General features: G+C 54.0%; 1 protein-coding gene and 1 pseudogene across 4 annotated transcripts; both read right to left on the bottom strand.

Moving 5' to 3' along the window:
- Nucleotides 1-260: 260 nt before the first annotated feature.
- On the bottom strand, nt 261-25,085 carry LOC113950468 (glutamine synthetase). Of its 4 annotated transcripts, none has more exons than XM_027650348.1 (7): nt 25,066-25,085; nt 6,277-6,452; nt 5,580-5,741; nt 3,779-3,925; nt 2,784-2,911; nt 1,571-1,770; nt 261-1,013 (listed from the first exon to the last, which is right to left on the bottom strand). In XM_027650348.1, exons 2-7 carry the CDS (start codon nt 6,440-6,442, stop codon nt 692-694), a joined length of 1,125 nt encoding a protein of 374 aa, XP_027506149.1. In that variant the 5' UTR covers nt 6,443-6,452; nt 25,066-25,085; the 3' UTR covers nt 261-691. The 4 variants fall into 4 exon arrangements, with proteins under 4 accessions (XP_027506149.1, XP_027506147.1, XP_027506148.1 ...); XM_027650346.1 differs by lacking the exon at nt 25,066-25,085 and adding an exon at nt 8,135-8,156; XM_027650347.1 differs by lacking the exon at nt 25,066-25,085 and adding an exon at nt 6,604-6,627.
- On the bottom strand, nt 21,844-23,349 carry LOC113950444 (annotated as a pseudogene).
- Nucleotides 25,086-25,958: the final 873 nt, after the last annotated feature.

A 25,958-nucleotide genomic window follows, 5' to 3' on the forward strand; every position in this document is an offset into this window, starting at 1 on the left:
CCAGCTGCTGCCCCAGCCACTGTTTGCTCAGCCCACATCGCTCTGTTTGCCTTTCAGGATCACGATGGAAGGAGATGGCCTTTGGGCCACCAGAAAATGAAGCAAGGCAGCTCCAGACACCTGTCCCACGGATCCTGCAGCATCTCCAGCCCCTGCCCAGGGCCAGTGCAGGCTGCTCTGTGACTGTGATCCACCGGCATCACCCAAATTAAAACCTCCATGGAGCTCCAGGGGTTACAGAAAAACGCACCCACCACAGCATAACCCGGCTGTCACCCAGCCAGGAAAATTATTTATTATCGTTTCCTTGCAACAGAGATATGGGAAAAAAGAGCAGCCACCCTCCCCAGGCTCAAACAGCAGCAGCTGCAGCGTCCACGTAGGGATCTATGTACATCACAGTGTAAAGTCCATCGGGCAAAAAAAGTCATCCAAGTTTAAAAAAAAAAAAAAATCAAAACAAACCTCACAACCTAAAACCAGGAACTAGAAAAAAAAAAAAGTGGTTGAGAAAATAGGTTGGGCCCCTCCCTGTTACTATAAAATATATATGTATTTCTAAGGCGACGTTTCACAGGACCAGAAGCGAGGTTCCTAAAGAGTCTGAGCTTGCAGCCAAGGACACCACACAGGCACAAATCCCACGTGAGAAGCTACTGTAGACACTGACACCTCCACCCACCCCGCGGCCTCAGTGGTCAGCGTAGTCCTTGGTCTCCACCCCGGTCTCGTTGAGCACCGTTGTCCTCATGATGGCCTCGGTGACCGCGTAGGGGTCGCAGTTGGCTGCCGGCCGCCGGTCCTCGAAGTACCCGCAGCCGTCCTGCCCCACCTGGCGCGGGATGCGGATGCTGGCGCCGCGGTTGGCCACGCCGGCGGAGAACTCGAAGATGTTGGAGGTCTCGTGGTGGCCTGTGAGCCGCCGGGAGTTGTCCCTGCCGCCCCGCGGGTCGTACACGCAGATGTGGTAGTCGTGCCGCTTGCTCAGCTTCTCGATGGCGGCTTCGATGTGTCTGTGGGGCAGGAGGGGGGGGGTGTCAGTTGGGCCATTTCACAGAATCCCAGAATCAACCAGGTTGGAAAAGACCTCTGAGATCATCAAGTCCAATCCGTGACCCAACCCCACCTTGTCACCCAGACCATGGCACTGATGCCACATCCAGGCTCTGCTCAAACACCTCCAGGGACGAGGACTCCACCCCCTCCCTGGGCAGCCCATTCCAAGGGCTGATCCCTCTCTCTGCAAACAACTTCTGCCCAATGTCCCACCTAAACCTGCCCTGGGGCAGCTCAAGGCTGTGCCCTCTTGTCCTGCTGCTGGTTCCTGGCAGAAGAGACTGATACCTACCCTTTGGGGGTGTTCCTATGGTCAGGAAGGCTGTCACCCCCTCCTCCTGTGCAGGGACAAGGACAGCCCAGGGGACACTCTCATAGATCAGCTGCTTTTAAAATAATGAGCTGGGACAGCTCCAACCCAGGTACAGTCACCCAAGTAGGGAGACACACATTTCCACATGGCCACGGACACCCCAACTCCCAGGTACATCCCAGGGGACCCCTCAGGACTCACTTGAGACCCCCCTCTCTCCGCATCTCCTCGGTGCTGTAGTTGGTGTGACACCCGGCGCCGTTCCAGTTGCCGGTCATCGGTTTGGGGTCCAGTGTAGCCACAACCCCAAAGTCCTCACAGACCCGGTGGAGTATGAACCGAGCCATCCACAGGTGATCCCCCATCTCAATGCCTTCACACGGGCCCACCTGGAATTCCCACTGGAAGGGGAGAGCAGATGCACAGGTAAGGACAGGCAGGTTGGTGTCCCTGCCACCCCCAGTGAGGGCTGCCAGCCTGGGCTATGGCTGATTGTTACCCCTTGGGAATCAGCAACAAGGATGGGGAACACTGAATTAAGCAACAGAACAGCTTTGGCAAGCAAAAAAAAAAAAAGGGAATAAACTACTCGTGACTACGCACAGCAAATCAGAGGGGTTTTTAATAAAATCAGAGGTAAATAAGCACCACGCCTGACTGAGGCTGGTGCTGGAGCTGCTGGTGTGCAGGACCCCCAGCCCAGACTGCAAACAGGGCAGAGGACTAACAAGGAGCCTGTTAGTCCTTCCCAGGGCTGCTCCCTGCCCAGCTGGAGCCGGGGTTGCACCACCCTCGGTGATTAAGCAGAGGGTGACGTATTTACTGCTGCTGGCACAGCCAGAGCACAAGCCCAGGATGCAGAAGCAGCCGAGAAGGACCCTGAAGAAGTCAGGGCAAACAGCAGGGTGGTTAAAAGTCCTGCCTCAGCTCCGCTGCAGACAAGCCCCCGCTTATCTCCACCACATCAGCAGCAGGAGTCAACGATTCACAGTCGGTCAGTCTGGCCACCTGCCTAAGGCAATCAGGGACTCCCTTCTGCTAACCCCCAAATAAACCCAAATCCCTCCCAACCACTCCCCAAAGCCATATCCCACCCCAGCTTCCCAGTGCCCAGGTAGCAGAACAGGACTCAGACACCCGTCACTCCACGTGCTGCTCCCACAGCCTGTCCTGGCTCCTCCATCCCCTGCATCCCTGCAGGGGGGAGCTCCCAGCTCTACACCAGCTCTGCGAGGAGAAAATCAAACGTACATTTTCATCCTGGCAGTGCTACTGCTCCCATCTAGGCAAAACCGACATGGGGAGTCACTGCACTCAGTGTTCCAGAGGAGCTGGGAGTTGCTGGGTTGTTCCAGCCTCATGATAACTTGTATCCATCGTGGGAAATGGGCTGCATGGGGCCACCCACACGTACCTGGGAGGGCATCACCTCTGCATTGGTGCCACAGATCTTCACCCCCGCGTACAGACATGCCTTGTAGTGGGACTCCACGATATCACGCCCGTACACCTTATCTGCTCCAACCCCACAGTAGTAGGGGCCTGGAAAGGAGCAAGGAATCACCACCCAAGCAAGGCTCTTGGGAGCAACAACACCACTGCAGCATAACCCCACACTCCCAGGTACTTGCTGCCATGGGCAGAGGATTTATGGGAATTAAAATGCTGTTGCACTCCATGGGACATCAAGCCACTGACCCCAACCCCAGGAGCAGCAGCTGAGCAGTTCATCAGAGCAACCTCAGCCTTATCTGGGCAGTTAAACAGGACTTGTAATGCATCAACCTAGAGGTGGCCAGGAGATAAGGGATGTGGCCAGGAGATAAGGAAAGCTTGGCTTGGTCTGCCCCGAGGCACCTCACTAACCCTCTGAGCACATCAGGCGCCTGAGATTGTTCTGACAACAGCCAGCATTGTTCATGGCTAGAAAATTCAGTTTGCTGGGGTTTGATATATTGCTCTTTCTCCTTCAAGCAGGTCAGGAGATCTCCCCCCTGGGGGAAGGGGGATGTTGGTAGCAACCAGTCCAAACAAAAGCCAGGTTGGGAAACCCCCTTCCCTCTGCCAGGAAGCATCTGAGGAGCTGGCTTGCTGCTGTGCCAGGCCAAGCCCTTTCCCCAACAGCCATGGGGAGGAGGCTTTTCCAGCCCAGTTCTCCAGCCCTTGCCAAACAAGTCGTGCAGCTGAGCTGTTTGTGCAACCTGGGTCTGGCCGGTGAGCTCACGTGAGCCACGGGGCACCAGATACTCTCCCAGCTCCCAACCCCATCCCAGATCCTGCCCCGTGTCAGCTGCAATGGGAAAGCAGCACACAAGGTCCGGGGTCTGATGCCTACCAGTGGCAGCACCCCTGAGCAGCAGAGTGGGAGCTGAGGGAACATTTGGGCCGGGGCAGGGAGGGGGCACTCACCCTGCGGGCCGGGGAAGCCGTTGTCGGGCCAGCCATAGGGGTGGCCATTGATTCCCAGCAGTGTGTACTCCTGTTCCATCCCAAACCAGGGGTGGCTGTCCTTCACCAAGTCCATGACTTTCTTGCACGTGTGTCTCAGGTTGGTCTCTGGGAGCAGAGAGGTCCAGGTTAGACCCAGCTGTGAGCAGGTATCCCCCACACTCTGCTCCATCCCACTCAGAGATGGAGGCTCCACCACTGCCAAGTGCTTCCCACAGAAGCCTCAAGGAAACCTCCTTCCTGCTCACTGGTTTCCTCCTCACAGTTAGTCCATCACCAGAGCATCAGGCCACAGGCCAAGAGGGGTTAATTAGCCTATTCCCCAAACCACTGTCAATGCACCATGAACATCCTCCTCCCTCCTCTTACGCTCTCCTCTTATTCTCTGAGACCAGGAGCCATATCCCAGCCCTGTGCTACAGGCATCCAGCAGACCTGGGAACAGAGACTGTAAATCTTCCATCACTAACTCACCCCCATCCTCTTCCTACCAGCCTCATCTTAATTATCCTTATCTTTTCCAGCTCCATGGCTTTGGTGGGCATCCAAGCTGGCTGGGCTGCCTCATCCCTTGGAGGTGCTCAGGGCAACTGGGGCTTTGCCAAGAAAACACAGATATCAAGGAACCATCCTGACATGAGACAAGGTGCCAGGCCAGTGGAATGAGAGCTTGGACGGAGACAGAGAGGGGGAAAGAAGGCTGAAAAACTTCAGTCACGTGGGCAGGCAGCCTCCAGGCTGCACATTCTGCCTTAACTTGTAATAAAAGCCAGAGCAGCTAAAACACATGCCCAGAGTGTGGGGCTGGAGGGAAGCAGGGGCATCTCCCTTCCACTGACGGGACGAGGGGGAAAGGTCCATTTTTCTCCTCCCGTCCCGGGTCCACACAGCCCTTAATATCCACAGAAACCCACCCTGGGAAAGCCCGGAGGGTGTGCCCCTCTCGCCTGTGGGGCTCTGGGCTGAGCTCTCTGCCCCAGCTTCAACTCCAGGGCTTTACAAATTGCTCCAGCAGAGGAGCTGCCGGGCAGGAATCCCGACCGAGACGCTTCCCCCGTGGCCGACAGGCTGTCTGAGGAGGAACCAGCCCCGTCTTTCGCCATCGGCGCCCGCAGGATCCTCCCCCCTCCCGGCAGATGTGTGCATCACCCTCCCCCTCACGCGGAGCGGGGCCGCAGCCCTGCTGGACTGGCAAAAAACCGGTTATTTGCTGGCAAACAACCCCCCTGGGAGCCCCTCAGCGTGTCCTGCAAACCGGCTCCCCTTCCTGTGTCTGGGGCTTTATCAGAGGGACGGGACGGACTCGGCACTGCAGGCTCCTGCTCGCGGTGATAAGCCCAGAGCCAGCGCTCGGGGGCTGCTTGCAAAAGGTCACCCCGAGCCAGCCCGGCACATTCTTCCTCCTTTTCCGCAGCCTCCCACGAACGAGGAGAGCGACCGCGAACCCGGCATGTAAAAACCCAGCTCCTGCTCCCCCGCGGTAACCCCCACCCCCGGGCTGGGTGTGCTCAGCTCAAAACCCGGGCGACGCCTTTGGCCTTGAGCTCCACGTCTCGCTGCTCTCCTCCTCACCCCACGCCACTAAAACAAGTTCCTGCAAACAACCGCCGCCACCAGCACTTGGATTTCAGAGCCCGGGGCCAAGTGCTCGGTGCCCCAAGGCCAGTGGTCCGTGGCAAGTGGCCCCTTGGGGATACGGCACCCTAAATAATAAATGGGTGACCCTCGGGAGCCGGGGGGGGTGCACGCTGGAGGTGCTCACCTGCGGGTTTCCTGTTGTACTTGAGCACTTCACAGAGCACCAGCTTGTTGGGGTCCAGGCAAAAAGGGTCCCTGAACATGCAGACGGGCACCAGGAACATGTCGCTGTTGGAGCCCTCTGCCTGTGCCGTGCTGGAGCCGTCGAAATTCCACTCTGGGACGTCTGCGAGGCAGAAGGGGGATAGAGGGGGGAGCAGAGTTGGGAAAAGGTACATCACGTGTGGACTGAGCCGAGTGCTGGTGGCTCAGACCCAGGATGGAGCACCCAAAGGGCACCGAGTGCCACGGGGTGATGACCACAAAGGTTTCCTTGCACATCCCTGAGCACCAGTGTGTTCTTTTCCCCCAGCACCATCAAGCATAGGCAGGATCAGTCCCAAACCCTTCACCTCTCTCTGCCAAACCCCATCCAGATGCCGACACGTCTCAGTGCCTGTTTGCCTGGTGGGAAGGGGCGAGGAACTCCTCCTCCCCGTCATTAACGGATTAAGGAAACCGCAGCGACGCAGGTTGGGTGTTTACCCAGCCGCTTGCTGTAACCCCACGAGACAACTGCGACAGGTATCACCCGTGCCACGCAACCAGGGAGAGCAAGTGCCAACTCCCCCTGCCCAAAGCACCGCAGAACTTTTCCCAGGCGATGCTCAGGGCCCACTAGGATGCCACCCATCACCCAGAGGGATAAGCAGCGGCGTTACCTTCGATGCTCTTGGGCTCCTTGTCGAGGGTCCTGCTCTTGCAGCGCACGCCCTCGCCGCTGCCGTCGATCCAGACGTAGGTGACCTGCACCTTCCCATCCTGGGGCAGCCTCATGTACTGCTCCCGCACCAGCTTGTTCAGCCTGGAGCTGTGTGACACCGACATGGCGACGGCCCTGCGAGGGTGACAGCCACATCACTCCCGGCCCATTTCCTTCGCAAACCAACCTCCTACCCCAAAATAAGCCAACCCAGCCCCTCTCCCCCCAACTCCAAGCCCAGTGTGGTTCCCCCCGCGGGACTCGAACCCGCGGCCCCGGCGCTCACCGGCCCCAGCGCTGCCCGTGCCCGCTCCGCCCGCGCTTTATACGCGCCCGCGGTCGGGGCGGGGGCGGCTCCTCCCCCGGGGCGGCAGCGCCGGGACCCGGCCCCCACCCCCGGGGACACCCTCCAAACGCGTTTAGCATTGTTTTCTTTCTCAAACTGAAATGTGACTTATTGAAAGCAACGATTACCATACGGCTAAAACATCGCTTTATTCTAAAAAACTGCGAGGTATTGGCTAAATGACTTAATATTTATTTTAAAATAACGAGTATTAATCACTGAAAATCCCGTTTTCCACCTCCTGCCCCCTGGCTGCCTGTGTCCCCTGGCGCTTTGTTGATATAGGGTCGCCTCCTTACACGCGGCGGGTATTTTTCCCTCCAGCCCTGCTACGGTGCTGTGGGATGGGAGTTGGGGAAGCTGCTCCCCCCAGCACCCCAAAAGCCTCTCTGGGACCGTGCCCTGTGCAGGTGAGATGCCTGGGAATGGATCCGGGTGCCCGGGTGGTCCTGGAGATACCAGGACCAGCCAGATCCCCAAGGACAAGGGCAGCCTGGGGATAGGAGTAGCCAAATCCCTGGGGACAGGGGCAGAGAGATGCCTGGCAGCCCTACCACTGCCTCTCCCCCCATCCTGCCCTGGACACCCCAGGGACAACTCCTGCCCACCCGGTTTCAGCCCCCCGTGCTGCAGGGCTGTGTTTGCCCCCCGAGCTTTCCTTCAAAGGAAGGAAAGAGTGAGGGCTCCAGGGAGAACTACTGGGAAAACACTAAAATCTCCCACTTTAGCCCTTCTCAACTATAAACCGCTGAGCTTAAGTACAATTTTTAAGCACCAGAGCGTAGTAAAGTACCTTTAAACCCCCAAGACATCCCCGCGCCGCAGTGGCCCTGATGTGATTTACAGTCAGCTAAAAATCCCCAGCCAACAGGTGTGTGAATTTGAGTCGATTATTTCAATATAGCAGCAATTTCCAGCTATTGAGCCGAACGCAGATCCAATTAGAATGAATTAAACGCGCCGCTGCCTTCCCAGTTTTCCATAGATCCTGCGTTAGAGGCTCCCACGTGTCAGGGCAGACAGACCCCAAAGGTGCCAGCGCTCAACCGGCACAGACACAAACAGCCCGTGCCGGCGCCTCCGGGCGTTATCTCAAATACTCCTTTTTTTTTTTTTTTTTCTAGGAGGAGAGCAGGATTTCGAACAACCCCCAGCAAACCCAAAGGGGCGAGGGCACCGCGACTCTCCAGCCTCGGTTTTTAAGTAGTTTTTCGCGGCTCTCCACCCTTGGTTTTTAAGCAGTTTTTCGATGTTACAAAAGGAGAAAAGGCTTTAAAGCATGACTGGGCTCCAAAGCAGTTGGGTTTTTGCTAATTCCCCCGGTCCTTAAGGCAGACTCATGCTTGAGTCTGAATCACCCTCAGGAATGTTTTTCTGCAAGACAATGAAACATCTGCACCAGAGCAGCTAAAAAAAAAACCCTTTACGGTTGACTGCCCCCCCCCAGGACGTCTCCTCCCCGGGCATTGACCCAAAACCCCAGCTCTGTTTTTCTTCTGAAGGTGTTTTGGTCCCGCAGGCAGATAAAGAACCGGGAAGAAACCTGAAAGCATTTGGGATTGCACAAGAACCAGGAAATGAGATTGGCAGCCAGAGAAGCAAAACTTAATTAGCAATTTTGGTGCCCGGGCAGTGACATCAGTGACAGAGGGCTGCGGGCGGGCCAGACGTCACCCACCCCACTGCCCACGGGCACGGCCCCAAGCAGAGCTCCTGGGAAGGAGGTTGGCACCCAGGGATGTGCCCGAGGTCCCCGGGAGCAGCAGGGGGGTCTCCTCTGTGTCACCCGTGCCCTCGATGCTGCCCGGGTGACATGCAGGGCCTCCTGCAGCTGAAACTGGGGTGCAGCTCGAAAGCAGCCGCCTCCCTCCACGAGGTATTTTAGGGACACATCCACGAGTGTGCTTGCAAAGCTCAGCATTTCCTCATTCCTGTTTGGAAATCGTCCCAGGGCAGGAGGAAATGCACCCCTGGGTGTGCAGCAGCGTTTCCCGGAGCCGCTGCAACACGTGCCCGAGCCGGTGTGGGGTTGGAGGGACCAGCGGCTCTGCCGGGTCCTGGGCTCCCTGTTCCCATTTCTGTCCTGCCTGGGGACCTGCAGCCCGTGGGACTGGCCTCAGCAGGGTCTGATGCTGAGCTTTCATGCAATCAGGAAGCACAGAAAGGGATCTGCATCCTTTGGGAAGCATCTCAAACCCATCCTGGGGAGAGGTGAGAGACCTCACCAGAGCCTGATGTGCTGCATCCTTCACAGCAGGACCAGCAACAGCGTGTCCATGTGCCAAATCCCCACACCTCCCTGAGTAAAGGTATGGGACAGCCTCATTTTATTCCCAGAGAAAGCCCTGGATGTGCCCTCCTGTGCAATAACACTCCACATCTTGAGTGGGCTCAGAACAATGGAAAAATGAAATGAAATCCAGGCAGTGGTAACGCTCACCAGTAACCTGGATTAGGGAGCAGAGCTCCTCTGTGGATGGCTGCAACCACGGAGCACCAAAATACCCAAAAGGGGAAGGCAGAACAAACACCAATAATCCCTCACCTGGTCAAAGCCCATCCAGCCCCAGGAGGACAAACACTGTGTTTGTGGCTGTTTGGGGGCAGCAGGGCTGACAGCAGCCTGTGGATGCACAGCTGTGGAATCACTGAACCATTTAGGCTGGAAAAGACCTCTGGGATCATGAAGTCCAACCATTCCCTGGCACTGCCAAGGCCACCACTAACCCATGTTTCCAAGTGCCTTGGTCCCACCCCTGCCCAAACACCACACCCGAGGCAGTTTGCCAAATGTACAAAATTATTTCCTACCAAAAAGGGTTTTAGTAAGCAGGAAAAAGTGTTTCTGCCATACAGTGGTGGGCACCTGCTTAGTCAGTTTTTCTTGGGATCAAGTCTTACCTCACCACAGTCTAATTCCAGCCATTTCTGTAGCATCAACTCTGTTACACTGGCAATGCCAAACACAATTCACACCTGAACCCTCGAGCCTCTTGGACAACATTTTACCCCCAAACAAGCCCACGCTCCTCACAATCAGAAGGTTCCCTCTGCCCCAGGTACAGCAAATATTAACCACCACGAGGCTCCCGGCTCAGGGAATCAGTGACTGGCCCAAGGTCAGAGCTGAGGGCAGGAAGGGAGCAGGGGCGTCCTTGTAGAAGGAAAAGGTCAGAGACTGAATCTCCAGAGGACTTTGCTGAAGCCCTTTCAGAGCTTTGGCACAGCACAGAGGGGTTTCTGGAGATAAAGGACAGAAGGAAGAGAAGCTGATTCTGCTTTGCTGCTACAGCCCAGGCCAACCATCACTTCCATGGTGGCAGCTGGGACACCATCCCAGTATCCACAGGGATCACCCAGCAGCTGCAGGCCATGCAGGAGGCAGCAACTTTCCCAGCACCTATTTTTTTGGGGTGATGGCCATCAATCTGCAGGCAGCAATGCCTGGAGAACCCTCCTGGGGAGACCTGGCCAAGGCCTAAATACTTTTAATATAATGCATTACTTATAATAGATCAATAACAGAGCTTTTATCTCTCTGACTTTGAGGCTTTATCAGCCCAAGAGTTTTCCAGCCTTGCCAGGATACACCAAAGATTATTTGGTCTAACAGGAATAATAAACCCTTAGCAAATTTTCCAGATTGAAAACCTTCAGTCACACAACAAGTTTTACCACGGAGGGGTAAAACATGGACTAATTTACCTCCTGGGGCGACTTTTAACACCTTCACCCCAGCTACAAGCTGGTGCTACAGTGGGGCAGAGGGCTGTCAGCTCCCTCCTCACCCTTGCCCATGAGGGATCATCCCTGGGCACACTGGAAAGCAGGGATATTGGCTGGAGACTTTGGTTTGCACTCTGAATTATCCTCCAGGATTCAGGATGCTGCTCAGAACTGATGGGGGTTGTCCCTGGTTGTTAAACCCCCAAAGCACCTCCTGGAGCCCTGGGCCAGGGACCCCAGGTGGGAACAGTCCCTCTCCCTGGGTTTGATCCGAACAGCCCACGGTGTTTGTGTCCTGCCAAACAGCTGGGTGGGGAGATTAGAGGGAAGGCAAAGAGCAGGATCGGCACAAACACCATAAAGGGATTAGAGGGGCTGGGGGCAGAGCAGGTGGGGATTTTCCTGTGTGCTCTGCGCTGGAAGAAACAGCTTTTTTTAGCCAAGGAAATGAGGGGGATGCTGTGGGAAAGGCTGGGGGGTGGGTGACCCAGGCCAGGCCTGCAGGAACTGCCTGGGATGTGCTGGGATGTGGCAGGAGGTGGCCAAGGTGGGCCAGATCCACACTGAAGGGTTTAGCAGAGACCACCCAGCACTGTGTTCAGGGGGCTGTGCTGGCACTCCCCTGTCCCAATACACACTCACTTTTACACTTTTCCCCCACAAAACAGCTGAACTGACAGTTTCCCTTTACAGCTGCAACACATTTAAGCAATGGCAAATCTCCTGATGTGTGGATGTTTGCACCCAAACCACCTTCCCTTCGCTCAGGCAGTGCTGCCGTACCTTTTGCTGTCCATACACACATATATACATATGCATACACATAATTCTTTATGTCCTAGCTGAACGTGCCACAGTCCCAGCTCAAACAGCACTTTGGTGCCCACCAGAGCACCTGGCACCAACCTGTGCCCCTCCTGTAAAGGTGGGATCCTCCCACTCAGACTCATCCCACCCATTTCCCCCGTGGTGGGAAAGCCCATCCAGTGCACTCACTGCTCCATGAGGGAAGCCCATGAGACCCCAAACTATGATTTTCCTCCTCTATCCCCCTGGGAAGGCTTCAACCCACTTGTGGCTCCAGATCCAGCAGTGCCAGCCCAGTGCAGGCAGGGAAAGCCCACGGCACAGGGTTGGTGAGGCTTCAAACCCTGCTCTGAACAAAGTGAGGAGGGATTCAAGCAGCTCCCTGCTGTCCCTCAGCCTTCACACACACACAAGGGGGTATTTGGCCTGGGGTGAGTGTAGCTGCCTCTCCCCACCTCACAGCCAGGGATAAAGCCCTCATCCTGGAGCAACTCAATGCCAAGGTGCTGGAGCCTTGCCCTTTCCTCCATGTGCCACCCAGGCTGGGTTTGGCAGCTCCTGGCTCAGCTGGTCTGGGAGGACACCCCCCCTCCCACGCTCACACCTCTGCTGGGTGACCACTGTGGGATGCTGGGTGTCCCCTCAGCGATGGGGAGACAACACCCTGCAACACCCACCGACCTGGAGGCACGGGGAACTTGCTTGAGGTCACAGAGAAACCCTGTGTAGGGGCCAGTGACTCTCCTCCAGCCCCATGGGGCTGGTGTGAGCTGCCAGTACAAGCCCAAGCTTGCTCACAGCACAGACAGTGCATCAGGGTCTGTTTGCAGAAAACTCTTACAAATTATTTTCCCAGAATCACTGAGATTAGAAAAGACCTCCAAGGTCATCGAGTCCACCCTGTGCCAAATCCCCACCTTGTCCCCCAGCCCAGAGCACTGTGTGCCAAGTCCTGTCCTTCCTTGGACACTCCCACCTCCCTGGGCAGCCCCTTCCAATGCCTGACCACCCTTTCTGTGCAGAATTTTTTCCTGATGTCCAACCTGACCCTCCCCTGGCACAGCTTGAGGCTGTTTCCTCTTGTCCTCTCGCTTGTCCCCGGGCAGCACCCCCCAACCCCCCCCCCCCCCTTCGTGCCACAACCTCCTGTCTGGCAGCTGTAGAGTGCAATAAGGTCTCCCTTGAGCCTTCTTTTCCTCAGGCTAAGCAACATTTTGGAGGTTATTTCCAGCTTTAGGGTCGTGTGTACATTTTTCTCTGCTCCCCACAGGCAGCAGAAAGGGCTCAGGGCAGGGGCACAGGGCTGTGCCCCTCCTCAGCTGCCCTAAGCACCCTCATGCAGCCCCTGAATGACCCCCCAGACAGAATAAATCCCAGGTATAAACCCAAAGCAGTTTTCCCCTGCCAGGCTTTCATTTGAATTTACTTTTTAAACCTCTGGAAGTCACTTCAGGCTGTAGGAAAAGAAACTGGAGGAAAAGAGGGGGCATGGGACAGTGGCACAAGCCCAGGAAGCCAAAGTGAAAGGGGCTTGTCTGGCCAAGCAGCTACAATTTGCAGGTTGCTGAGGCAGAAAAAGCAGCACAGGCACGAGTAGGAACACAAAACCTGTTAGATGGATGAACAGCTGGGCTGAATCTCACCTGAGCCTTCCCTGGGTCACCCACAGTCGGGAAGGAAGGGCTGCCTGGGGAGCCACAAACCAGGGTTTCCCCAGCTCATGAAGGGGCAGGTGTGGGGCCAGGGCACCCCAGGGTTTCTTGGCCAACAAGGATAAATTCCCCTGTGATCTCTGCCAAAACCAATCCTCCAGGGGCAAACTTCCTTCTCATCTCTTTAGGGAGGGAGCTGGAGCTCCCCAGCCAGGAGCCCACCAGGGCTCAGCCACCTCCCAGCTCTTTGCTTCAGGGAAGGGACAAGTGACAGGAGGAGAGGAAATGGCCTCAAATCGCACCAGGTGATGTTTAGATTGGATATTAGGAAAAATTTTTCCATGGAAGGAGTTGTAAAGCATTAGAACAGACCACCCAGGGAACTGGTGGAGTCACCATCCCTGGGAGTGTTCAGAAAACATGTGGATGTAGCATTGTGGTTTAATGGTGAACACCGTGGTGGTACTGGGTTGACAGCTGGACTTGATGGACTTAAAGGTCTTTTCCAATCTTAGTGATTGTTCCTTCCATGATTGCTGCCCTGTGACATCCCTCCCCCAAGCCTCCAGGGATGCAAACCCAGGGATTTTTGACCAGCAGCATTTGTGTCAGCAAAACTAAACATAAAAAAATGTCAAGGTGCATCAAAGTTCCCATGGCAACAAAGTGCAAACCACCAAAAAGATTAGCTACCTTTCATCATAAATAGAACTATCACAACAGAACTGTCATCACCCGGGCAAGGGGGACGGTCACCACAACCTCCTCACCCAGCTGGTTTCCCAGCCTGGATCCCGTTTGGCAACCCCCCTTTTGCAGCCCTTACACAAATGCAAAGCCTTTTTCACTTCCCTCCCTGCTGCCAGTGGGGTGTTCAACCCAGTGTCACATTGTCTGTCCCAGTCACGAGGGGGTTTTTCCAAGGAGAAGAGTAGGAGGCTCTTTGTTGGTGGTTTTGTTATGTCAGTGCTTACCCAAAACCAGTGCTTTTCTCTGCCACCCCCTTGCCATCACAAGCTTTCAGGAGCTGGGACTTTAAAGGGGTGGGGGGGAATTAATTAAGCACTTTAAAGGCAATTCTTGCAGCAGGGTTTGGCCTTGGATGCACAGAGCAAGGCTGTCTGATAGGTGCTGTGTTGTGTCTGAGGCCACTAGTGCAGATATGGTAGTGGGTAGATATCTGGGGGGGGAAAGCTTTGTTCTTTGAACAAAACCACCTTGCTGCCAGCTCATTGCAGCCTTTTGCACCAAGGAAAGGTAAAATCTGGCAGGTTAACACAGAGCAAAGCAGTTCAGTGCACCTGAGTGCTCTGGGTAGTGGGGTTTGAACTTCAGTCTGTAACTCAATGCAGATCCCACACAGGTAAAACCAGAAACCTCCCCTAATAGGGTTTTTGTGTGAATTTAACTCAAACCCAGAGCCCGAGAAACTCTCATGTCTGGGGGGAAAACACTCACTAAGCACTTCATTTTGGCCTTGTTTAACCCCTTTTACCAGTAGATTGGTTCAAAAGGAATTCATTTTGCTCCCCAGCAGAACATCCCCATCCACACTGGCTCTCATCCCCCTCCCAGAGATTAGGCTGATGCAGGTTTGCTCTTCTGCAAGAGCAACAACAACCCCAGAGTTATTTATCACCCCATCTGGGTGCTCATCCCAAGCCTCCAACATGATCCCCCTCTGGAATCTACCAAGACATCTACCAATGCAGCTTCTGTCATTGCCCAAACCTTGGGGATCTCTCTCCCAGCACCAATCTGGGGTGACCTGGTGATTCAGCCCCCCATTGTCACCTGTCCTCAGCATGACCAGGGACATTATAGTGCTTCTGGATTTACCCTTCCTTATCCAAGCAGCAGCCAAACCCAAAATGCCAAACCGGTGGCACGAAGCAGGAGAGCCCCGAGGCCAGAGCGGGCACAGCCATGCACAGCACCCCCAAATCTGAGTCTCCAGCCTGGCCAGCAAGGCTCCAACACCCCAAAATGGCTGGAGATACCCCAAAACATCCAGAGCTGGTCCCTGGGAGCCTCCCTGTGCCAGCTGGAGCAGGTGGCACAGCCGTCCTTAGCCCAGCCATTGCCCTGGGCCACCCCCACCCCTCTCTGCAGCCCCAACCCCTTCCCTGTTTCACTCCCCAGGGTGGGGTAAAATGTCACTCCAGCACCTTTCTCTTCAGCTTCCCAAAGCCTGCCAGCAAAATTCCCCTTGCAAGGAACAGGTCTGTCTCTGCTGCCCCCTCACCTGGCATCTCCCAGGCTGTTGTGCTGCTTCCCACAACCAGGGCAAGGCTCTCCTCATACCTTAAATCAACCCCCTCTTCCACCCTCCGATCTCACGAGGCTGCAAAGTCACTAATTACCCCTTGGTAATGAGCACAAAGAGGTCTAAGACCAGCAGTGCTCAGTCTAATTACAGGTGTCCCTTCCCTGTGCCCGAGGTGCCACTGAAGGCAGGGGCTCTGCTGCCCTCTGGGCTCAAGGCTCAGGTGCCACAGGGCAAGTCAGAGCAGCAACAGTCACCAAGGAAAGTCAGATTTAGTGTCCTGTGGGAGAGAGAGCCTGTTTCGGCTCTGGGCAACCCCCTGGGGCTGATCTCTTCCCCTTTTAGCCAGACCTGACCCCCCTTCCTGCACTCACAGTCCCTTTGATGAGCCTTCTCCAGCTGCTCCATCTCCTGCTTTGGCTGATGGCACATGGGGGGCTTCAGGGGACAACAGTCCCCTGGGAGAACAACAGTGATGCTGCCCCAGGAGCAGCTCTGGATGAGCATGGAAGGGCCCCATCTCCTCCCCACAGCACCCAGGGCAGCCTCCCTCCCCAGAGCCAGGGACATCCTGACTCATCCTCAAAGCCTTCAGCCTCCTTCTGCCTGAGGATCCATCCACCCTATTGCACCTTTGGGGGAATCATTCCTGGTTTCCCATGCTGCAAAGGAAAGGAGAATTCCTGGTGATATTAAAGCAGCCCCTGACACAGAGGGGGTCACTGCCCACGGGTGACACCCGCTGCCATGGGAGCAGGGACACGGCAGAGGCAGGAGGGACAGGCACTCCCTGGCTCCAGGAGAACCTTTGCTCTGCACCAGTTTTCTTTCCAACACTTGCCAGGTGGGCAACAGAAAGTCCTGCCCATGGCCAAGTGCTGGCCCAGGAACAGCATCAGGGACCAGAGGGAAAGGAGAGAAGCAGCACAGCCAAAGCTTCACCTTCAACAGCGAGGGCAGTGGGGAAGGGGAGGCCTGGATGGGGACCCTGCCCGTGGTCCCTCACCCAGGTGACATCCACTTTCCCTCCCTGGTGGCCTCACCAGCCCCCACCTGAGAGTGGACCTGGAAAAGTAACGGAGGCTGGAAGCCAGAGACCAGCACCTGGCTGCAGGCTGTGCTGGGTGGCCCTGGGGAGCTCATTCACCCCCTGGAGCCACTGCTGGGACACCCAGGCTGGAGCTGGTGGGGCAGTGCTGGTCCCTTGGGCACTGCTGGCCAAGTCCTGCTGCCCCACAGGCCCCCCTGTGAGCCTCCCCCATCACCCACCGCTGCAGAAAGCTAAAGGAACACCACGTTTGGCCCTTACCAGGCAGGTCCTGGTGCTCCCAGCAAGGGTCCCACAGCCCTGGCCAGCTCCAGGCAGCATCCTTGGGCTGGCCAGGGCTGCTCCCTCCCCTGGGGCACCTCCCACCTCCAGCTGCAGGTGATGATCACCCTCCATCCCTCACCCACAGCTCCCCCAGCAGCAGCATGGAGGTTTGATACAGCCCTTGGATGTGGGGAACAGTCTGGGATGGGATAAGCATCCCCAAATATTCCCTAAGCAGAGGGAGAAATCCCTCACCCAGCTCTCCATCCTCAGCAACAACCTTCAGCAGACGAGGGCAGGGAGGGAAGCTGAGGCCCAGCATGGTGAGGCCTTGCCAGGCAGGTGCAGGGGGCCCTGGGGCCGTGGTGGTGTTTCTCTGGTGGTCTCTGAGCTGCATTTCCCCTGGCTGGGACCATCTCTCCTGAGCAGATGGCACTAAACAGAGCCCCGGGAGCTGCACGGTGCCAGCTTGGCCTTCACCCCCCTCCACCTCCCTGCAGTGGTTGCAAAAACCCATTTTTTGGTTATTTTCTCCTTAGGCAGACAAATTGCTCCCTCCAGGTACAGGCACAGCTGCAGCTGATCCCCTGATTTCCCTTTCCACAGGCACCACCTGTGTTCTCTCCAGCTGTGCAGGGATCACAGGGCTGGGCTTGGGCACGGGATGCCCTGAGCTGCTCCCTGGGGCAGGCAAGGAGCAGCAGGACTCTGCCCAGTAGTGGTGCTCCAGTTCCCCCAGGAGGGACATCCCTCAGGGGCCTGTGTCCCTGAGCCACCAATCCTGGTGGCTGGAACTGGGATTTTTGACTGAGCTTTTTTTAGCTGGGCTGGGCTTGGAAAGGCTGGTACATCATGATCTAGGTAGAAACTGAGGTGCAAAAGCAAGCAGTGACCACTCCTTCCCCAGCAGAAGTGGATTTGGGTTGGTTTTTGTGAGTTTTAGAAGGACTGACCCCAGCAGGTGCCATGGGCCAGCTCAGTGTGTGGCTGAACACGGGCCAGTGGGGCAGCTTTCAATGAATGTGGTGTTTCTAACCAAAAATGGTGCCTGGGACACTCAAAGGCACCTTTTCACACAAATCTCTCTTGTAAATATTTATCCTGCAGGAGCCTCCACCAGCAAGCAGCCCTGGAGGTGCTGACAGGCTCAAGCAACCTCTTGTGCCAGGACTAGGGAGCTTTAAAAACTGCTTTTGTTCCTGTTTGGAGCAGGAAAATCCACCAAGGTCTTGCTTGGCAGGTCTCAGGGGACATGGGGCCTTTCAGTGTCCAGCCTCTGCTCCCTGAAAGTCACCCCTGATGAGTGACCAACCTGCAGGTTTCCCCATTTTCCAGCTGTTTTGGGTACAAAAGCAAACTTGAAAATGCAGATTGTCCCCTCCACCATTGCAAAATGGGAAAACCCCACCCACCAACACACACAGGAAAGCAGCTGGGTCCTGGTGGACACCAACCTGAGCACGAGCCACCAACAAACTTCCATTTCCATCCAAAAATCACCAACGAAGGATCAAACAGAACAGCAGTTTAAGTGCTTTTCCTTTCACAAGGGGAATAACTCCTATTACTCTCATTATTCTTAATGTACTCACTAAATATTTTTGGGTGAACATGTGCACTTGTCTAAACAATTGGATCAAATATTCTGGGTGCAGTGACCATCCCGTTGGATTCCCTGGAGATGTTTGTCCAGAGGCACAGAGGGGCTGAGATTGGAGGTGCCTCTGAAGACCATGCAGTCAAATCATGTGATTTTGAACCCCCATGAAAAATCCCAACATTTTCCCCCAAAACCTCCCTGTTTTTTTTCCTTAAAAACCATCATTTGGTTCCTTAAAAATCAGTATTTCCCCCCTCCCCCCCCCAAAGCCAATTTGGTCCCTCAGAAATGCAGTTTTCTCAAAAAAACCCCAACATTTTGCCCCCAAACCCCACCGTTTTCTCCCCCCGAAAAAAAATTTCCAAAAAACCCCCATTTTTCCAAAACTCCCCAGTTTTTTGCCAAACCCCCCATGTTTTTTCTAAAAAACCCCATATTAAAAAAAAAAAAATCCATTTTTGCCCCCCAAACCTATATTTCTGTAAAAAAACCATGGGTTTACCCCATTTGTTTCTCAAGAAACCACAATTCCCTCTCCAAAAAAAAAAAAATTTTTTCCCAAAACCTCACCATTTTTCCAAAGATATTCTCAAATTTTTCCCCAAACCCCACCATTTTTTCCCAAATCCCACCATTTTCCCCCAAACCCACTGATTTCTTTTCCATAATACCCTCTGTTTTTTCCTAATAAAACCATTTTCCTTCCTAAAAAACTCCATTTCTTCCCCCCAAACGCCCCATTTTTTCCCCAAAAAACCCTTTTAACCCCCAGGACACCACTGACATCCTAAACATGCTCATGGATCCAACTGGGGGACCCTGTGAAGAGGGTGATGGCACCTTGGGCTGCCTTAGACAAAGTGTTGCTGGTGGGTTGAGGGAGGTGATGCTCCATCCTTGGAGATGCTCAAAAGCCATGTGGGCATGGGGAGGACATCTGACCCTGCTCGAGCAGGGGTTTGACACCTCCTGAGGTGCCTCCCCAGCTCCACAGCTCTTCCGTGCCCGTGCTGAGGCTTTGGCAGCTCACAGACAGGAAGCACCTTTGCCAGTCACCACCTGAAAATGTGGGCGAGTGGCCGCGGTTCCTGCCGGGCAGGAGGCTCTGCCAGCACCCACACGCCAGGCTGGCACTGCTGGGATCCCAAAGAAACGCTGGAACAAACCCTCAGCCCTGCCAGGGGCTTTCCCAACCCTGCAGCAGCAGCAGCAGCGGGAGTCGTGGAATCATGGAATCGTAGAATCACAGAATCAGCCAGGTTTGAAAGGACCTCCGAGATCATAAAGTCCAACCCTTGATCCACTACCACCGTGGTTACTAGACCATGGTGCCACATCCAGTCTCATCCTAAAAACCTCCAGGGACGGAGAATCCACCACTTCCCTGCTCCTCCCCACCGCGGGTGACCACTGGAAATAGCAGGGCTCTGACATCACGAGGAACCTCCCAGTCACTCATCGTCCAGCAGCTCGATTAATATGCAAATGGGGTGATGTTTCCCGGGGGAGGAAGGGTTTCTTCCCGTGGGGGGAACCAGGGAATCTGCAGAATGAAGTGTTTGCACCCAAAGTGTGACTTTCTGCTGAAACATTGAGCTGTGGCTCTCCAGCCCCTGGGTAGGAGCTGTTTGTGAAACCTGAACAACAGTGATAATCTGGATTAACCAAGGTGTAGTTACTGGTTATTAACCAAGAAGTGGTATGGTCATGCCCCTTACGAGCTCAGAAATTCACCTCACAAAGGCCTAAGAAAATCACCTTAAAATATTACAAGCTTAAAACCTCATAGGTTTTTTTTTTCCTCATAGGAAGTGAATAGGAACCATATTCCCAAAAGTTCCCTTAAATCAAACATGGAATTGAATGACTACTGGAGTTACTAAACACTGAGTAACTGCTCAAACTGAGGAGAGACAATAAGATTTGTGTGGGTGCTCAGGGCAGGTTTTGGGTTTCAGTGTAGCTACAGCCATTTGCAGGACTGCAGATACATTTAAATTCCTGGTTATTTGCCATCCCTGTACTTGCCCAAACAACTCTGGGTTTGTTTCACAGTTGGCTGTCCAGAGGGAATCACTAATGGTCAGTTACTTAAGAATAAAAAGGTGAATGTTGACCTGCAGAAGTGTTTTGCATCAAAACCATTAGAGTTATGCTCCCTGGTGGAATAAAAAGGGATTATCCTGATTCAACCCTTCCCCATCCCTTGCTCAGCTGCATGTTGAAATATGAAGCTTCATCTGTTTGTTGGGCACTGTGGCAAATGCTGTGAGGGGACAGGGACAGTCACCTTTTCCACAGGCATGTGCAAACATCCCTTTATTTGTGCATCAAATCACAAACACAAAAGTATTTCCTCCTCTAGGAAAGAGCCCAAAGCCAAGGTGCTGTTTTCTGTCACCCACGTGCCTTAGGCAGGGGCTCTGGAGCCTGCCTGGCTTTGGCAAGAGGATTTATCCAACAGGAGTGTTCTACCAGCAGGGAACAACACTTTTCCTCTGAGCTTGCCAGGTGCACAATAGACACAAATTCAGTGAAGCCTCACAGCAGCCCCGGTGAGGCAGGTGGGGATTAATCGAGGAATTAATCACTAGAGAGAAACCAAGTCAGAAAACGAGTCTCTCAGTCACTTCTACCCTGCCCTTGACACTGATTTCTAAGACAAACAGGTTATTTGTTGGGTTAGATTAGAGCAGACCCCTGCAAGCCACCTTTCTGCACCTCCCAGCCCCTGCTTTGGTGCTGGGGGAGGTCACTGCACCCTCCTCACAGGTGGGCCCCCACCTCACCCCCCTGAGGGCACTGCCAGCAAAGGCTGTGTCTGCAGAGGTGGCCAGAGGTGGCCCCGGGGGCAGATCCAATAGCCACAATACCCAAACCCAAACCTAAGTGGAGCACTGGGAACAAAAACCTTGTTGAAAATCCCGACTTACTGCCCATCTCCTCTTGGGAGATGAGGACTCTCCTCCTCTCATTCTCTCACAGCAGCACTTCCTGCAGTGTTTTCCAGAAACCCTGGCTTTGCTGGTACAAAAAGCAGGTCACAGTGACTTTGTTAACTGTAGGTTTTCCATAGGAAGAGACAAGAGAGAAAGGGGAAGGACGACTCAGACTGATTTGAGGGATGGGGAAGTGAAACTTGGATCCTGTGTCACATTCAGAGAATAAGTTTACAGCAAAGCCTAAAAATAAACCCTGAACTTCCAAGTTGTTGCATTATCTAGAGGAGCATCTGCTCTCTCTGACTCCTGCCCTAGTACTCATTTCACTCCCATCTTTCCCACAGTTTGGATCACTACAATACGAGCTGCTGACTTCTGGGTGGCCAAGGGACAACCAGGTGCCTGCACATGGGTTATTGTCCCCTGTGTTTTGGGGTGCTGGACTCAGACCTGCACAGACCCTGCTCCTGATGGAAAAGAAAAAGCACAAAATACTCCTGGGCACGAGATTCATGGCAATTTTCACTGGACCTTCTCATGGTTTAGGACTGTGGTTGTCAATTCTTCTTCCCTCTTGCACCCAACAAGGTCTGGCCACTGTAAAAAAAGCCCACATTTGGGAGATTCAGCCACCAGTACTGGCAGGAATGGTGCCCAGTTGGAGCTTCCTTACAGCCCAGGGAGTCCCTGCCCAAAGGAACAGCCCTTGATAGCACTGGAGGACACAAAGAAATCCTGGAACTCCTGCAGTGCTGCTACAGTAGCTCTGGGAACCTGGGACAGAACAGGAGGAGGAAGTTCAGGATCTGGATTTCCAGCAGCCACCCCGTGGGATCTTCCAGGAATGTCCTGGGTGGTTCCTGGACCTTTCACACTCACTTGGTGCCCAGCATTTGCAATGAGACAGAAAGGTTCCCTTGGCATTGGCAAACATTGGCAAACACATAAATCAAGGGATCCAGGCAGGTGTTTGCCATGAACACCCAGATGAGGCAACTGCTCCTCTGTGCAAGAGGTGCCAAGACATGCCACAGGACTTCACAAGGATGCCAGTGGTCCTGCAGATGTGCAGGGAGTCAAAGCAGGTGGCAAAAACCACCAGAGACACTGCAATCATCTGCAGAGACCTGCAATGATCTGCAGAGACCTGCTCTCCCTCTGCTGCCTCTGGAGCTTTCCTTGCTGCTGCAGCAGTGGCAGCTCCCAACAGAGCTCCACAAGTCAGGGAAATGGCAAAGGACAGGAGGAAAGAGAGCAAAACAAGAACCATGGCGTGGAAGAAGAAAATAGATGAATATCCAGGCATTTTGTTGAGCCTGGGACTGAAGTCTTGAGGAGGAAGAAGAAAGGCAATCCTGGGACAAAGAGGATGAGCCAGATGAACAAGCACAGGCTTTCCAGATTTCTTGCAGAGGGACTTGCTCTTGCACCATCCAACACCAAAGTACTGGTGGATGCAGATGAATATCTGGAAATAGATGCTGCAGTGCAGGAAAACTTGAACTGGCAGAGGAACTGCCCAAATGGCCACTGGTTGCAGAAAATTCTACTTTTCTGCCAAGGCTGAGGTAGGAAAGCCTGAGTGGAGCAATGGGGATGGATCAGGACACCTCCCAGGACCAGGCTGAACTGCAGGATCATGCCTGAATCCCACTGCTTGGTCCAGAAGCCACTCAGCAGGAGAAGGGTGCCCAGGGGAGGGACAGTGGGTGCAGCCCCTGGACACTCAGTCCACACTGGGGTTCATGAAGGTGAGAGAGGACTCAGGAGAACCCTCAGTGCTGACCTGCAAGGGGTGGGGTGGAAGAGAGAAGCCCCTGAGCTCATCACCTTTAGGCTGAGCTGGGTCAGAGGCAACAGGGGCTGAAGCAGCAGAGGGAGGTTTTCCAGTGATCCCTGATCCTGAAGATCTGTGGCCAAAAGTCGATCACGATTCATCCTGGCCTCCACATATTATCCTGGCAGCTTCAAAGGCCAAAAGTCTTGCTTTGGTTTTCCAGTGGTCACTGACCTTGGCTTCCACAGTTCAAGGAGCCAAAGTCTTGCTTCTCACACACAAATATACAACCTCACAAGAATCAGATTCCAACCTGCCACACTCAGCTTGACATCCTCCAACTGTGCCACAAAGGGAGGAGAAAGGGCTACACAGGAACAGTGGGAGCAGCTTAAATGTTCACCACCACTAACTGCTGATGGAGAAAGATGACACAGATGCTGCTGTTGCTGCTTGGCTCCAAAAGTCTCTGCATTTTAAATGCCTGGTGAGACCCCAGCATTCCCCACACTCCATGATTCCAGCTTTGGTTACAGCACACTCAGCCAGTGCCTGACTGACCTGCTCCCTTCTCCTGCTGCCAGACTTTCCTGCAGTGAAGCATCTCCCTGGCCTTTTGGCAGCCTCACATCCACCTGGGGATGATCCTGAATTCAGATCCCTGTGATTACATTCAGGCACTTGGATTTACACTCTGGCCTCTGTGCCAGTCACTGCTCACTCTGCCTTTGGGGTATGAGCACGTCCCACCCCAGCACCTCCCCAAAATGCTCAGGGCACTTTGGGGTACCAGCTCCATGGAATGATGCTCTCAGCCTGTCCTGCTGCAGCCACAGCTCTGCACCACATCCCAAGGGATGAGGGACAGATCCCAGGGAGGAAACAGGCCTGAAGGCATTGTCACAGCTGATGTGTTTTTAAACAGAGGCATCTTCAGCCAGCAATGAAACTGCCCCTTCCTGTGTGCTCCGGGGGGGCTGAGGAAGGAACGGGGCTTGAACAGCTCAGGAGGTGTTGAGAACCAGTTTGTCCTCACCAGGGCTTGCCCAAGCCCGGCTGAAACAGGGTGTCAATTCCTTAATCCAGCCTTTAACACCCATTTTGGTAAATTTGGGAGTCAAAGCCAGGAGGTCAGGGAAGGCTGATTATTATTTGCTAAAACATCAGCAAAGGACAGTGGCTTCTAACACAGAGGGGGCTAAGGCAGACATTAAATGTTTGCTTTCCTCTGTCTTTCACTATTTTTCCTAAAAAGTGAACCTTTTTGAAATAAAGCCTTTTTGATAATGTTTTGTGGCTGCCTTATGGCACCATCACCCACAGAGCTCCAGAAATCCCACCCCATTCCAGAGAGCAACCGCTGGCAACAAGGGGATCCTTTCTTTTCTACCCAAAACAGACCCACTGTGGTGGCAACAACCAGCTCAGGGTGACAAGAATCCACAGGGTCATGGATTTCATTTCAATCCAGCAGGTTTAGGTGCTGTTTACTCTTTTGGCTCAGTAAAAGCTGCAGATTGGTGGGATCATAAGCTGTGGATGGGGAGGTGTGTCCCCAAGTCACAGCAAACAGTCCAAACAAGCATCATTCTGCAGGTCAGAAAATGGGAATTTTGGAAACTGTCTTCCTGCTTCTTTCTCAGGCAAAAGGACCTTCCTTCCTCCCCAGTAGCCATAGTTTGGGTTAAATGCCCACTCTGTAGAAAACAAGTTTTAATAGATGTAATAATTTCATAAAGAAAGAGACAGAGCATCTGTACTGTGAGTGAGAGGAGGAATTTTGAGAGGTAAGAAGAAAACACCTAAGGATTATTCCAAAATTTGAAATGTGCTTTAACTTAATAAGGCAAAGCAAGGGGGGGGAAACAGTTAATTTTCATGTAACTTGAAGGCAAATCACATAAACCATTAGCCACAAACTTGCCTGGAGAACAGCAGGAGAAATGCCCCATCCCTGGAAGTGTCCAAGGCCAGGTTGGACAGGGCTTGGAGCAACCTGGGCTGGTGGAAGGTGTCCCTGCCCATGGCAGGGACTTGGAACAAGATGGGGTTTAAGGTCCCTTCCAACCCAGCCCAGCCTGTGATGCTGTGATTCCATACTTAGAGCTAATCTGGATGTGAAAGGGAGGAATCAGGACCCACATCCAACCCTGCAGCTCTGAGCCCTTTATTTATAAAACCCCCTCACCTGTCTCAGCCCTTACAAACCCCAACAGCGTTTCGTGGGGTCACGCCCATGGAGAGCTTTACCTTTAGAAGCTGATTCCTGTTACAATATAACACAAATAAAGCCTCACATACAGCCATGGGGGAGACTTACCCTGTCCTCCCAGGAGGGCCAGGCCGGTGGCAGAGCAGCAGAAGCACTGGAGCTCCTTCAGACTCCCCAGGGAAGAGCTGATGGGCAGCAGGAGCCCCCAGTGACCCCCTGACTGGATGGTGGAAAGGAGAACTTGGCAGTGAAACTCCAGCAGCTCAGAGAACTGCAGGCAGCAAAAGCAGCAGCTGATGCATGAGAACAGCTGGACTTTTTGCTCAAAATCCTCCAAAAGCAGGAGATTCCGGGGTTGCTCTCCCCAGGGGAAGGTCAGGAGGTGCTGGGGAGTGGAGCACAGACCCTGCAAGGGTGCAGGGGAAGTGGTTGTGTGACCCCACCCAGCACAGTGAGCAGGGTCCAGCCCCAGCAGGAAGCATCGAGGGGTGCAGAGCTCAGCAGGGCTGGGGTGACATCACTTCCCAAACCACTGGAACACCAGCAGGGGGGTGGCAGGGCTGGGTGGGGTAAGATGGGCAGTCAGTGGGGGGTTCCAGGTACTGCAGACACTAATCTCTTGTAGCTGTAACATCACAGGCAGAGTTTGACACCAACCCCCCTGTTTGTAGCTCCCCCACTTGACCCAGCCTGAGATCTCAGCTGCACCATTTAAATCCAGCAGGTTTGGGTGCTGTTTACTCTTCAGGCTCAGTAAAAGCTGCAGATTGGTGGGATCATAAGCTGTGGATGGGGAGGTGTGTCCCCAAGTCACAGCAAACAGTCCCATCATTCTGCAGGTCAGAAAATGGGAATTTTTGGAACTGTCTTCCTGCTTCTTTCCCAGGCAAAAGGAAACCCCCAAAGGGCTTCACTGAGATGTTCAGTGCCAGGGGAGGTTTAGGTTAGATATTAGGAAGAATTTCTTTACAAAGAGGGTAATCAGCCATTGGAATGGGCTG

The sequence above is a fragment of the Corapipo altera genome, unplaced genomic scaffold (assembly GCF_003945725.1).
Source record: "Corapipo altera isolate COAL_440 unplaced genomic scaffold, ASM394572v1 268, whole genome shotgun sequence".
NCBI classification, from domain to species: domain Eukaryota; kingdom Metazoa; phylum Chordata; class Aves; order Passeriformes; family Pipridae; genus Corapipo; species Corapipo altera.

What these genes read in the sequence shown, in the direction of transcription:
- LOC113950468 (XM_027650348.1), bottom strand. Translation starts at nt 6,442, where the DNA reads ATGTCGGTGTCACACAGCTCCAGGCTGAACAAGCTGGTGCGGGAGCAG. An exon ending in CAGAGGTGATGCCCTCCCAG is followed by an intron (nt 1,771 to 2,783) that starts GTACGTGTGGGT and finishes CTCCCCTTCCAG; the next exon opens with TGGGAATTCCAGGTGGGCCC. An exon ending in CGGAGAGAGGGGGGTCTCAA is followed by an intron (nt 1,014 to 1,570) that starts GTGAGTCCTGAG and finishes CCTGCCCCACAG; the next exon opens with ACACATCGAAGCCGCCATCG.